We start from the raw sequence: 16278 nt of genomic DNA, 5'->3' as shown, positions 1-16278 counted from the left end.
AAATGCATGTTGACCTGATTATGCTTAATAAATGTATAAATGACTCGTCACCATTGTTTTGTATCATTTATGTGGCTTCTTTGGACGTGATTTACCAATATTCTTCTGTGAATGTGACAGCTCTGTCAGAGAATGTGCTAATTTCTATATTTCACTTGGACATTGTGATTTGTGATGCTGCCTAAGATGCCTGGTCCGGCTCCATCTCCTGGCCTCATCCATTACAAAGGTCTCAAGGGAAATTAATCCAGCCCAGAGATGGCCTGCCCATAATTGTGGTACCCATGTCATCGGACTGTTCCCAATCCACACACTAAAGGTTATTATACTATTGCCTTGACTTCCTCCCAAAGCCTAGACTTGATACACTTTTCATTGTCTGGGTTGCCCCTTTTGCAACTCTGTGATGCTGCTTCTACCCTGAAGAGGTGACGTGGAGAATAATGGACCTGAATTATCACGACAAGCAAGATTAATTGCCATGAGCCGTGATTAGCCCTTCCTGCCAAGCTGAGCTTTTATGCCTCTATACATACTTCATCATTAAATGCACTCAGTAATCACGTTTCTCCACTGCCACTGCATTACATATCTCAGCCGTAATCCATATGCAGATGACATTAGGGCGGATTGTTATTTAATTGGCCCCTTGAAGGTCTGTCAGCACGTCTTTATCGGCAAGCCCTTGTCTTTTAACTACCTAAAGCGACCCAGCCATCCCCTCATATTCATCTGGCCAACAGAAGCGCTCTGGCTGTCACTGGGTGGATGAATGCTAATGAGAGCGAGAGAGATGAGTCTTTAGTGAGGTCGGGTTTTGGCTCATTGCTCAGCGAAATGTTTGGCCAGCTCTCTGATCATATTTGTCTTCCTCTGTCCACGCTGTGATAAAGCTGTAAGCAGGAGCGGGACAGAGGGGGACAGAGGGGGATCAGCATTGCAGTGTTAAAAATGCGATCAGAGATTTGGGTGGAGACCGTACTTGCATAGCAAAAATCTTTTAGACCCATATTATAGCATGACAAAGTCAAGCTTACTTATTGTGTGTGCAAAATGAGTATAGTTACACTTTTTTTTTTTTAATTAGGAAAAAATATATAAACCTAAAGACTGGGTCTGGGTTGCAGAATTTAAAAAAAAAATAGCCCATGTTCTCACTTATTTATGTATGATAATATAATAAATAAAATGGTGCACTGCGTGAATACAAATCCTCATCCAGCGAATTACATAAAGGTCTATAATAAAAAGATATACTAAAATCTCTGTCTGGATGTGAAACTTCGTCTCTTCAACGTGATTGCTTGCATTGCAAAAAAAAATGTTTATATCTAACAATGACCAAGAGAAATAAAAGCAGTAATAGTTGTTTTTGATGTTTCTGTAAGAGAAAAATGTGCTTGCAATGCAAATAAATGCATGTTTGCTTCTAGCTGTGCATTTAACATGGAGCTGGTGAGCCATGTAGAAGATACTCGCGTCAAGATGTGTCTAGCAGCCCAATAAACCAGGAATGACAGAACAAAGCTGTAAGTCCCACTCCCCACGTCCGCGAGGGATAAACTAAATAAATTGGGAATGCACAAATGATTGTCTGTTAATTTGTTTTTAATTTTCAGTCAATAAGTTAAGTCATAATTGAGACATGATTTTCAACTGATGTCTAGTGGGTTGTTGAAATTGCGCCCCCTGTCGGTGGAAAGATGTCTAAAACAAAAACATCTTCCAGGCGGAATGTTATCTACAAGGCTTAGTATCTAAAATGGTTGCAAGCGCTCCCTGGAACAACTGCGTTTTATACGTTTTAAAGTATTGCTGAGAAAGTCCGATTAATGATTAATATAATGAGAGCTACACAAGGGATGGCTGGCTGTACGTCAGCGCGCGTTGTTGGGGGAAGGAGGTGGTTCCTCGACCCTCGTTGTCATAGCAACAGCAAAGGTGGAGCGATATTTTAACAGAGGGGTTGGATTGTTTGTTAGTTGGAGTCACGTGACGTGCCGCCGGGGAATGGGGGCACTTCCTGTTTTACTCTGCTGAGACTTGAGACGCTGTTGTCAGTTTCAACAAAATGGCTGCTGGAGCGCCACAACCGAAAACCCAGTGAACGCTTCACGTCAGTGCAGTATCACTTTAAATGGATGCGTTGGAATTTCCCTACATCCTGAGCGTCGGGACATTTACTCGCGTGGACTCGTTTACATACGTATTAGCGAACTAAAGGCATGCTGAAATATTCCCTTTACGCACTTTATATACATCCAAAAGCATACAAAAGCTCAAACTGCCAGTGCGCGCGCGTCTGTGTGGGTGTGCGCGACTGTAGCTGCTCCTAAGGATCGCCGAAATGTTACAGCTGATCAACCTTAAGCTTTCGCGCTGACGTGCAAAACTGTCGTTTAACGTCCTTTTCGATGTTTGCACTGGAGTTTTAGAGCCCCCCCTCGGATGAATTGTGCTGCAGATTGAGAGGTGAATTCCTCAACTGGAAAGTCGGGCTCGCCATTGCAGCTGAGCGTCTCACTGCGACTGAATAATATCTGATCTGTGTTAGTACGGGTATCGACAACATCCTCCTTCACCATGCAGCTCATGCATCGCATTTGAACGGCAGACCCCAGTTGCTCCGTGTGCGAAATACAGGTAAGGCGATGCATTTTTAAAAACTGTTATACTGTTACAGTGGGCGGGGTGTTATAATTTTGGTACACAGTGACAATGCGTCATTTTAGCGTTTTCTTTTGTGTTGTTTTGTTTCTGACAGTCAGCGACATTGCGAAGGTGCGCAGGATTATTGAAATCACCAGGCACACGCAGGTTTATTTAATAGCGTGTGCATTCTGTTCTGTTTTGATGGCTAGGAAGAGCTTGCGTGTGCAAACGTTTACTCCCCCAAACATCAACATTGGCCCGTTTTCTAAAAAGGCGAGAGATAAGCTTTCTTATCGGAATTCAGTCGTGTTTAAGATTCATAAGTACGCCAATGTGTGCGATGTTGTGATTTGCCCGTTGCGTTTAGTTAACGTCGGAGTTTGGCGCTCGAACGGTGTGTTGTGTAAATACATGTGTCCGATATTTGATGGGAGTCCCGTCACGTCGTTTTGATGCACAAAAATGTTGACTATAAAGGCAACTCACTCAGTTTAAAATCATATTGTTGTGCTGTTGCTTTGACTCTAACCCTGGGCGATGAACGATAAAGAAAGCACCGCTGTGGTTGTTTATATTTCCATGCGGTTTGAATTAGGGATATTGGCTTTTGAGTTGTTTTTATTTTTGGTATAGCGATTTCATTCAATGTGTGCTCGAAGCTCTGCCTATTGCCCTTGAATTAAACATTCAGATCCCTCAAAACAATTTTAGCTGAGGTATAATAAAATACTGTTCATGTTTCTTATATTATTCTAAGCTTGTGTTTTTCCGAGTGAGGGTACTAGAGATTTTATTGGCAAAATGGTGATTATAGCATTTGAACGTAACTAGGCTATATGTTGACTAAAATTGGCACTAGTTTTCTGCCGGATGTCCGTTATTACCTTCGTATTGCTGTGAAATTGTAGTAAATTCATAAGCATGAGTCAACATAAGCTGTCAGAATGTTTCTGTCTGTGTTTATTTTTCTTATGGAGAGTTTGTCGGTGCCAAATTGCAGACGTTTTGTTGTAGGTAACTGATATTTAGACAAACACTATGGTTGCCGTGGCAAATTTTCATAGGTTTTCCTGATAGTGCAGGATAATGCTAACGTGCTTAGCGTCTGAGGACAGCACCAATGTCAAATGTCCCCTTGGCTGTTCGTGTGGTGCAGTTGCTAATTTGGCAGGGAGAGTTTCGGCTCCCCTCACAGGGTCAGGGGCCCCCTGTCAGAGCCAGACCTTTGAAAAGGGCTGTGTGTTCTCCAGGAGTGAAAAAGGGTCAGACAAAAAGAGGCCACTTAATGCTCAGATTACCATAAAGCTTAGGTCACATTGCCCCTCTCAGCTTGTTCTTATGAAGCCTGACCAGCATTACTGTGGCTTGGGATTTGCACCATGTGGCTTCATGTTTGGTCGTTTGTAGCTATTGGTTATTGAAGTGGAATCATTGTTGCCAAGTCTGGTGTGTGATTCCCTTATGAAACTCCGTTCTTGTATAGGAACTGTGGCATTGTGACAAGACCATAGCAACCACAGATAAAACCATGGATTACTTCTCGTTTCAATGGTTAGATCTATGTTTCTGTAAAAACCATAAACTCTCTTATTTGTTACAAAAATAGTTCTGCCATGATTGTAATAAACAACTTATAAATACCACATTATAGTGTTTTGTTAAAGTAAAAACATATTTTTAATTTAATACATTTTAATAAATAATCTCAGTGCCGCGTTGGCTTGCAGGTTTTAGCTCTTTGCCTAAATTCTTCAAGCAGCTGTCGTTTTCTTCTTCATTGTGGGTGCTTCATTTTCCAATGTACACATTTTACATTTCCATGTTTGTTGCTATTTGCTATTGCTATTTTCTACACTTGGTGGTGATATGCCACATTGCTCTGTTGGCACATGCATCAGTTTAGTGTTTGCATTCAAATCCAGAATAGAGACTCCCATGTGAGCAGTCACTTTTATGAAACTAGTAATGCTTAAGGAATCACTCTGCAGTTTATTTACATGATTGATCATGTCCTGTTAATTCCCTCATTCCTCTCTTAGCCACCTTGAAACTGTTTTAGATATTGAACCAGAGATCTTTAAGTGCACATTTGTTTTTTACTGTCTTTGACTATGTAGTCATCTTGGTGTCTTGTCGAGCTTTGATATTAATGCCTCCTATCAGTCTGGCTCATCAATAGCATCAACCTTTTTTTGGTATAGTAGATACTAACAGCTGTGAGTTAGTTAGCTTTATGCTGACCTCTGAAGATTGTGGCTGAATCTGTGTCCCACTGACCTTCACGATGATAGATGGAGATCTGCCTTTGATATCTTTATAACATATGCCTGTAGAATTTAGATTTAGTCTATTGAGACTTCATTTACACATGAAAAGCAAAACGATGTTTTAAAAATGTTTTGTGCGCTTCTCTTTATGCAGGTTTAGAATTTTTGAACCTTCAGGATATGTTTTTGGCCTGAGCTTTAAATTCTTCTTTGATTGGTTGAGAACTGCAGGCCAAAAGGCCGCTCAGATGAGTCTTTCAAGGGTGAGTTTGCCTCTCTGAGACAGACTGTAGCAGTTCTCTGAATTCATTAACCTTTTAGAAAAGCATGTTTTATTCGAAGATTGCCACTTTTCACCTGCTTGGTTGCATGCAAAATAGCAGCTCTCAGTTACTCTAAAGGTGTATAGTCCTTTCTGTCCATCAAGCCTTTTAGAACGACTTAAAGAGATATGAAAATTCGGTCATTTACGAGCCCTTATGTCATTCTAAGCCCCAAAAGATGTTGATTTAATGTTTATAACGATTAAATTATTTTAATGAAGCCTGAGAGGTTTCAGTCCCTCCATTGAGAGCTCAGGTACCTAACCATAACACAGAAGGATCGAAAAGGTCATCAAATCGATATCTTTATGACCTAGCCTATTTGAATCTTTTAGGTTTTGGGTTACCTAGACTTTCAAAAAAGGGCACAAATCCCTGACCCTTTACAAAAAAATCTTATAAGTTTATTTTATTATATATTTTGGAGTCATCGTTTGCATTAGCAACATTTTAATACTGCATAAGACTGGAAGTCTATTACTCAAATACTGTTTTGGTTTTCACATCGCAGTTATGTGATAGTTCATCTGTATTCAGTATTTCAGTATTTGTGGCATATTCTGACCAAGAAATGCCCACTTACCTCGGACCCACATGAAAAGTGAGCCATAGTTTGTGATGGTCAGAGGCGGGTAATTCTAAAATGTATGGATACCACAATAATAGCTCAAATCTTATTCAGAAAAAGCCATGATGACAGACTACCTGAACTGTTGAAATGTGTTCATATTTTGCGATTTTCTTTTTTTCTTTTTCTTTTTCCCTAAAATTATTTAATATTGATTATTTTGCAGGCAGAAAATAAAGCTAGATATGTAGTTTGCTTACCTTTTAAAATATATTGTGATTGCATAAACTTACCAAATTAAAATAATTAATTTTCAGTAGCCATGACTTCAGTGGCATTTCATTCTAAGATGAGTTGGTGCTCAAGAAGTGCTGCTTAATATGTTTGTGCAAACTGTGATCCCGTTGATTTCAGGATTGTTCAGTGAGTATAAAGTGTACCTTTTATTTAAAATAAAAAAACAACAACAGTACAACTGCATTTACTGCCACTTTTAATCAATATAATCCCTAGTATTCCCATTTATAGTTCTGGATGTTAGCCATATCTGTTAGGCTAACACTTTTACTGACGTATTGCTTAATATACGTAAGTACATAAATATGTACATGTATTTGTAGTATAACATGAAATTAATATATTTTGTATATTAATTTTTCACTAGGAAATGCATTCTGAACGATAATGAATAAAAGTATATATTTCCTTTTAAAAACCATTGGAGCGTGTGATCTTCAGATGTGCATCAGATGGTCAGTGATCGTATTGTGGGCGGTCAGTGGGCACGTTTGAGACTGAGACTAGCTAAGCATCAACTTTGGCCTGTTTGAAAGGATAGTTCACACATTTTGTTTAGCTATGCTGAAGAACGTCAGAGTCCAAACAACACTAACTTTCATTGAGTATTAAAAAAAAAAAAAAAAAAAAAAACACTCTTCCAAATATCTCGTGTTCCACCTGAAGGAAAGTCATACTGGTATGAAAGGACATGTAATGTTTTATACGTCCATTGCAAAGCTCTGAAAGAATGAAGGATGGAAAGGGTTTGTTTTAATCTGCCTAAATATAACTTGACAACTTTCCCCCCCTTAAAATTCACTTGACAACTTTTTTTTTTTTTCCTTCCTTGATGCATCACTAATAACTTCAGAACTGATCACTCTCAATTTAGCCCCAGTTACATGAGTTTCCTTTTATGCTATGTCCATTAGCGTGCTGAACTGTTGGATGTTTTGCATTTTATTGAGACAAATGTGCAATCGCTGAAAGACCTACGTGATTTGAGTATAATGACAGGGGTCTTTATGGCAAGCATTTGTGTGATCTATTAGGGCAATAAATTGTCAGCAGAGCTTGTGAAAGTGCTTTCATTAGTGACTTTGCAGGAAGATGAAAGTCATCGGACTGCTATGACGGCGAGTCAGTCCAGTGAAAAGCTATTTTTAGTGGCTGTTTGCCCGCCAGGAACTAAACGTATGAAAAATCACCTTTCGCTGTTTTTCATTGGCATGCAGGCTGGTAGGAAGTTTTCTTCTCCTGAATTAAAAAGGTGCCGGTACATGGTCTGGAATTTATAAAACGGGATTTCACCGCTGTTCAGTCGCCTGCGGAAATAAAATCAGACTCTAAAGGTTCTTTCACCCCATCTTTTGTCTGTTATTTGTTGAGTGTGGCTGGGTGACTAAAGGAGATTTTCGTGTTATCCAGGGGTTTACTGGCATGTCAGGTCTGGTCTTCTCAAATGGCTCGGAAGTTATGGGTTTCTAATGTGTGATTGTGTCGGATGGAGGGGCTGCAGATTTCTTTCTCTGTAGGCTGCTGTTGCTAGCCAGCGGGTTCCCGAGGGCTCTCAGCTCTCTTGTTTGTCTTGCAGCGTTGACATTTTTTGGCTCTGTGCCCAGAGAGCGTCTAGTCCCCCCCCCACCCCCTACCATTGCATCTCCACCGTCTCTTTAGCTCGCTCATCCCCCTCCCTTCCTCCTCCTACCACTATTTCCTACAGTACGTCACACTGACTGTGACTTGGACCACATCACTTACATATACATATAGGCCAACGACGAAGGCAGTTATGTTGTGGGATGTGTACTTAATGTATTTATTCCTCCCCTGGTGCGCTGTTTGCACACAAGTAAAGCAATGGTCAGGATGGACCAAGACATAATTAAGTGTTGATAATGAGAATTATTTTATATATATATATATATATATATATATATATATATATATATATATATATATATTTTTTTTTAGATATTAATATTTAATAATATATAATAATATATAACTCCTTTTTAATATTATAAAAATTATAATATATTATAATTTTTTTATAATATTAAAAAGGAGAGTAATTAAGTTAAATTTAAGTGACTGTAGGCATCACACAATCATAATGCACAGTGCGAAAATTGAATATGCCTTTTTTATATTTAAAAGTTTATTTACTATTAATTATGACTTTTCTATCAATAAATTAATTGTTAGAAAGGTAATTGTTAAGTTTAGGTGTTGGATAGGATTCAGGATATAAAAATAAGGCATTAATATGTTACTACTAATAAATGGCTAATGTTTTAGTAATATGCAAGCTAATAAGGAACTAGTTAAGAGATGCTAAAATTGTTACCAAAAGTGTAGTTAATTACATTTTTTTAATAGTGCTGTCAAATGATTTATTGCAATGTTCATTTACATGAAGTGTGTATATTTATTATGTATATAAATAAACGCAGCATATATATATATATATATATATGTGTGTGTGTGTGTGTGTGCATCTGTGTGTGTAAACACGGAAGTCCTCAGCTCTTTTTAAAACTCCACCTCCGGTCTCTTTTTTTATGAAGCTCAGAGCATCTTTTCGAGTTGAAAAAAACGCCTTATACCAAGCGCCCTTTTGACAGTTGACCAATGACCAAGCAAGTAGTGAGATCTGTCGTTTCCATAACAAGAAAAAAATGGACAAGCTGTCTATTAGATAAACTGAGCATACTAGTCTCGGAGCACAAAGATTCCTCCCCCATATAATGTTGTTCACCCACGAACGTCATTGTGAATCGACATTTTCTTCCCTGTTAACTTCAAAAGTCAACTTTTCACGCTTTCTTGACATTTCTGCAGCACACCGTGCTAGGCTACTGTTGCAGCTGTTGCTATAGCAATAAAAGACGCTCTCAGCTGCTGGTTTTGTAACAGATTCTGCCAGCGGTTTATTTATATTTATACCTTTTATTGTCAGAAAAGACGCAGATATGAACACTGTCTTTTATTAATATCAAAGCAGCAGATAAAATTGACAAACATTTCACCTATCTGCCTTTGTAAGTATCATTAAGGAATCCTGAAAAAGGGATACCACACAAATATGACTATTTGGAACATTGATAAGAAGAAGAAGAAGAAGAAGAAGAAGAAGAAGAAATGTTACTTGAGCACCAAATTAACATAATCCAAATTATTTCTTAAGAATAATGTGCCACTGAAACCTGTAATAATATATATATTTCAATATATTAATATTGGATGTAATATTATTTTAACTGAAATCTGATCAAGTAAATGTAGACTTTGTGTGTAAGAGACTTTACATGAAAACGTTTTAATGCCACTTAAATGTTTGAGTGCTAGTTCATCAGCCTGTTCAACGTTATTGCGCATCACTAGTTTAACGTGTTTATTAATGATTATCTGGGAGGAAAAGTTGGTCTCTGCGTGCATAGGTTTCCACCAGTCTTGCCTTGGTGCATGTGTTTCATGTCACATTTGTTTTTCTCTGATTCATCCACTCAGACAGAGTTTACTGAAAACAGGTGGCATACGATGAACAGAGTTCAAAGTCAGTGTTTTTATTCCTGAAAGAAGTGTCTCCAAATTCCAAAGCCCATTTTCCTGTGAATTTCTTGTTAACATTCTTTTCTGCCTATTTTTAAGAAAGATTCAGAGCAACTCTTACACAGTTAATCTCTTTTCAGAAGTGGATTCTTTTATAATGAACTTTTAATTCAATGCTAGCGATTGGATTCTGCTTTATTTTGGCTGCTTTTTGTGGTTTTAGTTTAATTGTTAGTAAACCAGACTTTTTCCAGAAAAAGCCCCGCTAAGTTGTTTACATTTCTATGTTGCCTTTCTACATGAGCAAACAGAATATATTGTTTATTCGTCTGTTTTTATTGTTTTGTTTCGGATACTGTATTAAGAACGCAAATATTTATACGAATTAAAAATTTGGGTTCAATAAGTTTTTATTTCTTCGGTATGTTTCTTTTTTGTTACTTTTTATTTGTTAGTACATTTTGATTTGGTAACGATGCATTAAACTGGTCAAAAGTAACATTTATTTAAGTAACATTAAACAGAAAAGATTTCTGTTTTAAATAAACTTGGAATGTTACCAGGTTTATAGTTAATGGATATTTTTGTTATAATAAGTTTTTTTTCAGTTTGATTTGTTATATTTATAACAATTTGTTTCCCTCTTACCTTTGAACTGTCCTTGGGTGATAAAGTGATATGAATTCATATATGAAGGATATGAATTAAATGATTAGAAAAAGTAATTTTTTTTCTGAACGCGTTTGTCCTGAAATCATTTATCAAGAGTAGAGCATTACATATTTATAATGTGTTTTAGAGTTACTTTGTCAGCTGCCTGTATTTATTTAAAAGACTGGCACTAAATAACTCACATCTGATCTATTTTCCACAGCCTTGGCACAAAACACGTCACAAAAGAGGAGAACCATTTGATGGAAGAAAAGAAAAAGAAAAAGCAAGAGGAAAAGAAAAAGAAGGAAGCTGCTCAGAAAAAGGTCAGTTTCTTTCATGTGACCCACAAGCTTTCACATCTTTTGCTCGCATCCTTCTTATAAAAGCCGCTTAACGGACACCTTACTGAGTCTGTCATAAGCTTCTGAGACATCTTTACCAATGTAAACCACAGGTACCAAACTGGACACCTAGAGCTCACAACAGTTTGTTTAGCGTCTGCCTTTGAAGCTCTGATTAAACACAGATAGTTATTATGGTGCTCACTTCAGAGATATCATGGAGTTACAAATCTCATCTTGGTTTTACTAATGCAACATTCACAGAGGTTACACAGGCCTGCTGCTCTTTGGATTGATTCAGCAGCAAATATTAGGCTAGATCTGTTTAGCGTAATACCTAAATAAAAAGAAATCAATCAGTTATAATCAATCTAATGCTTTTTAAGATTTATGTTGCACTGGTTAAATTTACTGTCTTTTGTTCTTCCAGAAAAGACGCTTTCTTTGTTATAAAGCTTTAAGTTGGACCTGTAAAAGTGTTCAAATCTGTTTACCTTTGTTCTTTCTTTACAGGCTGCTGAACAGAAAACCAAAGGTCAGTTATGATTCTCTTTACGATGCTGCTCTAAAGCATGAAGTAATAATGAAGTTATATATATATATATATATATATATATATATATATATATATATATATATATATATATATATATATATATATATATATATATATATATATAATATTTTTATTTTTTTGTTTTTACATCTTTATATGGAATGGAAAAACAAAAAACATCGCATAATTTTTAAATGTTGACTTGTTAGTTTGTTTGTGAGTAGGTTTTGTGTAGTTATTTACTGTATGTGGGCGAACTGAATGACTGGCACAGGACAGCGCAACAGTTGGTAGAGACAAATCAGCCATGTTTGGTAGCTTCTGAAGGATTTTGTACTTTTTAAACATTTTAAAAGCAGTATTGAGCAGTTGTAACTGGCCATGCAGTAAATTCAGGTTAGTTCACCCAAAATGTACAATTCTGTAATTAACTACTCACCCTCATGTTGTTCCACACTCATAAGACTTTTGTTAAATATTATTAAGATTTTTTGATTAAATCTGCTATTAAATGTTTTTTTCATTTTTGGCTCAACTACCCCTTAGCCAACTATTTTGTATTGCAAATAATGATTTCACAGCTTGTGTTTTATTCATCATAAATGCACACAAATAACATTTATTTATTTATTTTATGGTCACAACATTTCATAGCAAACATTTTTTACACTTAATTTTTGTCATTTGTTTTGGTCCTTTTGTATATTATCATAGTTTTAAACGGGTAATAAAATGATCTAAATAAATCCATACATAGCTTTGTAATTAAATGATGGAGAAAAGTTTAGTGTTACAAAGAGAAAAAAGCTGGAAAAAAAGAAATCCGCTAAGACATAAAAGTTCTTATAATTGAAGAAACACAGCTTCATTCAAAGTTATCTGACCTCAGTTAGTCTGATGGTTGTGGATCTGCTACTTAACGTTGGTTTAACCAAGACATTATCCACATTAAAAGAGAACGTGCTGACGTGTTTGGTTGAGGGTTCCTCTCCCCATAGGACAGGTTACGCCCCCTTCATTGACAGGGGTGAGGTATGATGCAGTAAATTTTAGACAGCAGAAAGGGCTTTTTGAGGGCTGTCGTGGGGCAGATGGGAGAGGGGCTTATGTCATGTGAGGGATAGACGGTCATAAATCTCATTAGAGCATCTGCTAATGCTGGAACTCTCAAACAACATCAGATTTGACGCAGGAAGAAGTGCTGGTTTAATGCTCACAGGGACGTTCTATTGCAAAATACTCTGGAGAACTGAGTCGTCTTTGTCCTCCTTTCACACTTTCATCCTCCGAATCTCTATTGCCACATGAGCCAATGCTGAGAATCTCTAGTTTCTTTAATCGGGGTGCACTAGGGGCTTTCTAGTTCTGCTAATTAGATCTAATCTGGTTTTGCTTTGTTTCACATCTTTCTTTATCCCCTCTTGGGCCACGGTTCCTAAGGACACACATTATCTTCAGCTGATAAGGATATGTCTCTTCCTTCCGCCTTTTAGATCTTTAATTTGGCTGACCGTTTTTTTAGGTTGCTTGAAATGTGTGTTAGATTCCTTGCGCGTAAAGAAAGGTAGGATAGACAAAAGCACTTGTTTGTTGAGAAGGATTTGTCGAAGGTGATAGTATAGCATAACCCTCCTGGATCGATGTTGACCTTTCTATGTCTAAGCCTTCTAAATCCTTTAGATACCCAAGATACCGTCTGTGTGACGGATCTCTCATAATCTGACAAATGTGATACAAACAAATAGATGAAGCGATGCTAGAACCATGCCAAATGGTTTTCCTTGTTAATGTGGGATTTGCTTTTAAAATTTTTGAAGCTAACTATTCTTAAAGGGATAGTGCGCACAGAAATGTATATTTCAAAATATTTTGGCCTTTTTATTTTTTTTTATGTAGACATAAAAGATGATGTTTTTTCTATATCCAAACTGGTTGAGGGCATGTCTATCAGATGCCAGATGTGTTTTCAAAGATGTATAGATGCTAATCTCAACTGTTCAGTAGAGTAACTGACAGGTATTCAACAAGCAAAATGACTGAATTATGCAACATTTTTGCAAACAAAATCATCAGTCATTATAAATACAGAGACCACGCATTAATAACAGCGAGTGATTTGAAGACTGACAATTATTATAGTGAAATATGCTTGAAGTTTAAAGGCTTGACACAACTTATTTTAGTCTTTCAGCGTGTTTAAACTCTCTATAAAGTTGTGAACATTTTAAAGAGACGGTTCACCCAAAAAAGTTGAAAGTTTGAAAAATTGATGTTTATCTACTAACCCCTTAGGGCATCCAAGATGTAGGTGACTTTAGTAGAACAACAAATGAAGATTTTTAACTCGGACCGTTGCAGTCTGTCAGTCATATAATGGAAGTCAATGGCAACCAAATATTCCAAAGCTCTGAGGATCAAAAAACAAACAAACACAGATGAAACCAAATAAATCAAGATACATTAAGGTGTTAAGACATGAAACGATTGGACTGTGCAAAATACTGAACAGTATTTATATAATTTTTTTATGATATAAACAGATAAATATAAAATTTTCATTCAACTATATCTTCAAAGCATTGCCACTAAAAAATATTAAAGCCGCTTAAAAAAAAACTATTGACCTCACTTATCGCCTTCTAGTTGACCATTCTGACCGTGCTTCCTTCTAGTAACAAGTATGTATGTGATGTTCTCTGAGTGTTAGATGGACATTTTATATTCAGCACGGTGTCACCTAAAGAGCGTTTGTCATTAGAGAAAGGTGAAGGTGAGCTCTGAGGCGTGAAGCTCTGGAGAGACTCCTGGAGAAAGCGGCTCTGGGCTTTGGTACAGAGTGAGCAGTAGATGACTGCCGAACCATCTTTTTCTTTTCAAGAGAGGCCCAGGAGGCCCCACTCAGGGGCACAGACACATACACACATACAACCTGGAGAAATTCACAGGGAAGTGCTCTTGCCAAACCGACAAAGTATTTTTGTGGAATGAAGAGAAAAAAAAGAAATAACAGGGGAAAAAAAAAGGTTTGATGGAAAGCCGCTGTAGGTGTCTTGTGTCAGTGGAGGAAGAGAGCGATGGAACCGTGTGAAAGAAAGAATGAGAATCTGCTTAAGTTTCCTGTCAGCTCAAGTCTCTTGGTTTTGGCCGCAGAGAAATTCAAAAGCCTCGGCAGATATTCAGGCAACTGAAAAAAAAAACAAAAAACAACCACCCGCATTTCACCTCTTCTTTTTCCATCAAGCTGTTTCTTTCTCTTTCACTTTCGATCTCATTGTCATTGATCCTAACTCAATCTTATACACACAAACCTCATGGACTAATCAGGTTTACTGCTGATTTTTAATGGCATTCCAGTAGTACCTGTTTTTTTTTTTTTTTTCCGGTTCAAACACCCCTTCAGTTACAGGTACTTTCTGTCTTGCGCACTTATTGTATACGTTTGGTTGTTTTTAACAAACCCAGCTTTTCATAAATAAAGAAGGTGATTGACTAAATAAGCATAAATTTTAAGATGTTGTTTTGTGTTCTTCGACCTGCTTAACAGGTCGGTTTTGTTTGAATTTGAGTTATGATACTGTGAATGTATTGAAATGCACTTTTTACATATGAGTTATATTTTGAGGATTGGGATTGAGTGGGTACTCTTTGGATTGGGAATTAATATTATTGGGATATAATAAGTTATAATAAGTTATTGGGAAGTAATATTTTAGCTTTCAAAAACCGCTCGGTCTATACCTTTTATATACTTTTCAGTAGAGCTATATCCATTAACATTTTTTACTTCTTTCTTTTAGTGTCAGCCATAATATATGTACACACATAGACCATAGATAAAATTAAAGATCAAAGAAGAAAGAACAAAGATTTTGTATCTCCTAAACAATAAAGAAAAGCATGTCAAAAGAACGGATTTGTTTATTTTTTAAATATTAGACAGCCATATTTGTATTGCAGCCCATTCACATCAGTAACCATTAAGATTATGGGTGTAGCAATTCCAAATCATCACTCCAGTCTCCGCTAACAAGGTGATGAAGGATGATCACTATGATTTGGAAAATGATTGTACAATACACAAATCATAACTCCCCTAGTTACAATAACTGAAACGTTTTCTTAATCACACAGAGGAACACTAAAGTTGGAATGACTTCATAATTTTTTTTTCACCAGCTATTAAATGATAAAAACGTTATCAGCTAATCAGAAGCCACCTGATTTTCAGCGGCCCATGCAGGGACAGATGACAGGCCTGCAGCGTGGCTTTATAACAAACAGAACGTTGTTGTGCTTTGGTGTGGATGCTAATATTGCAGTAGTTAGCGTTTTCTGTAAACATCCTTTAGTCTGTTTGATATGGCGGTCAGGCGCTGCTCTAGCGGGGTCTATTACCCAGCAGGCTTACGTCGGCCTGAACAGCTCACACAGGTTGTTTGTCAGTTAACACCTGCTCTGCTTTAAGGACTTGCTCATTACAGCGCTTTCCTATGCCGTATTTGCCAAGTTAGGGCATCGTTAATTACTGCTAATGACTCAGTCTGGCTGTTCGTCCTTGAGTTCCTCCGTTTGTAAGGAGGAGTTTGATCCCCTGAGACCTTGGCATCCACTGTACGAGCAGAGCTCTCGTCCTCATCCAGACAGCCCATCTGAGAGGCCAGCCGCTGCCCACTGTGTGCAAGCAGGGCAGCGAGCAGAGGGATGACTCATGGCCTACTGAAACATGCTTTTTGGATTTTTTTTATTTTTATTATTTTTTTTTCCCCAAGCTCTGAACTTTTTAGAAATTCACTTTGTTGTTATTAACACATCTCTTGACGATAACACAGCCACCAAATAAAGTACCACTTCTCCTGGGGCTGGTGCTATAGCACGTGTATAATTTATTTAAATTAATGTATTAATTGTAAGAAATTTAATAATGTTATCAATTAGGATGCTGGAATATGTTAAGAAAGACCTTGATGTAATGTTTATTTGTTGGATCTTAATATAACCGTTTTCATTTAGTTAATTAAACCAAGACTTTGCGTTATGTGGTAGGTTGTAGCATAATAATGGGGCTTTATTTTACTGAGATACC

The 16278-nt window shown here is 37.1% G+C and overlaps 1 protein-coding gene across 1 annotated transcript in view; it reads left to right on the top strand.

The window, feature by feature from the left end:
- Positions 1–2062: 2062 nt before the first annotated feature.
- Positions 2063–16278, top strand: part of tnrc6c1 (trinucleotide repeat containing adaptor 6C1) — a 53788-nt gene continuing 39572 nt past the window's right edge. The window contains 3 exon segments of the mRNA XM_043234946.1: positions 2063–2643; positions 10519–10621; positions 11153–11174. Coding sequence (XP_043090881.1) covers positions 10559–10621; positions 11153–11174 — 85 coding nt within the window. The 5' untranslated portion in view covers positions 2063–2643; positions 10519–10558.

Source organism: Puntigrus tetrazona, chromosome 3, assembly GCF_018831695.1.
Source record: "Puntigrus tetrazona isolate hp1 chromosome 3, ASM1883169v1, whole genome shotgun sequence".
NCBI lineage: Eukaryota > Metazoa > Chordata > Actinopteri > Cypriniformes > Cyprinidae > Puntigrus > Puntigrus tetrazona.
The sequence above is the reverse complement of the archived record's forward strand: the minus strand, read 5'-3'. Positions and strand labels throughout refer to the sequence as shown.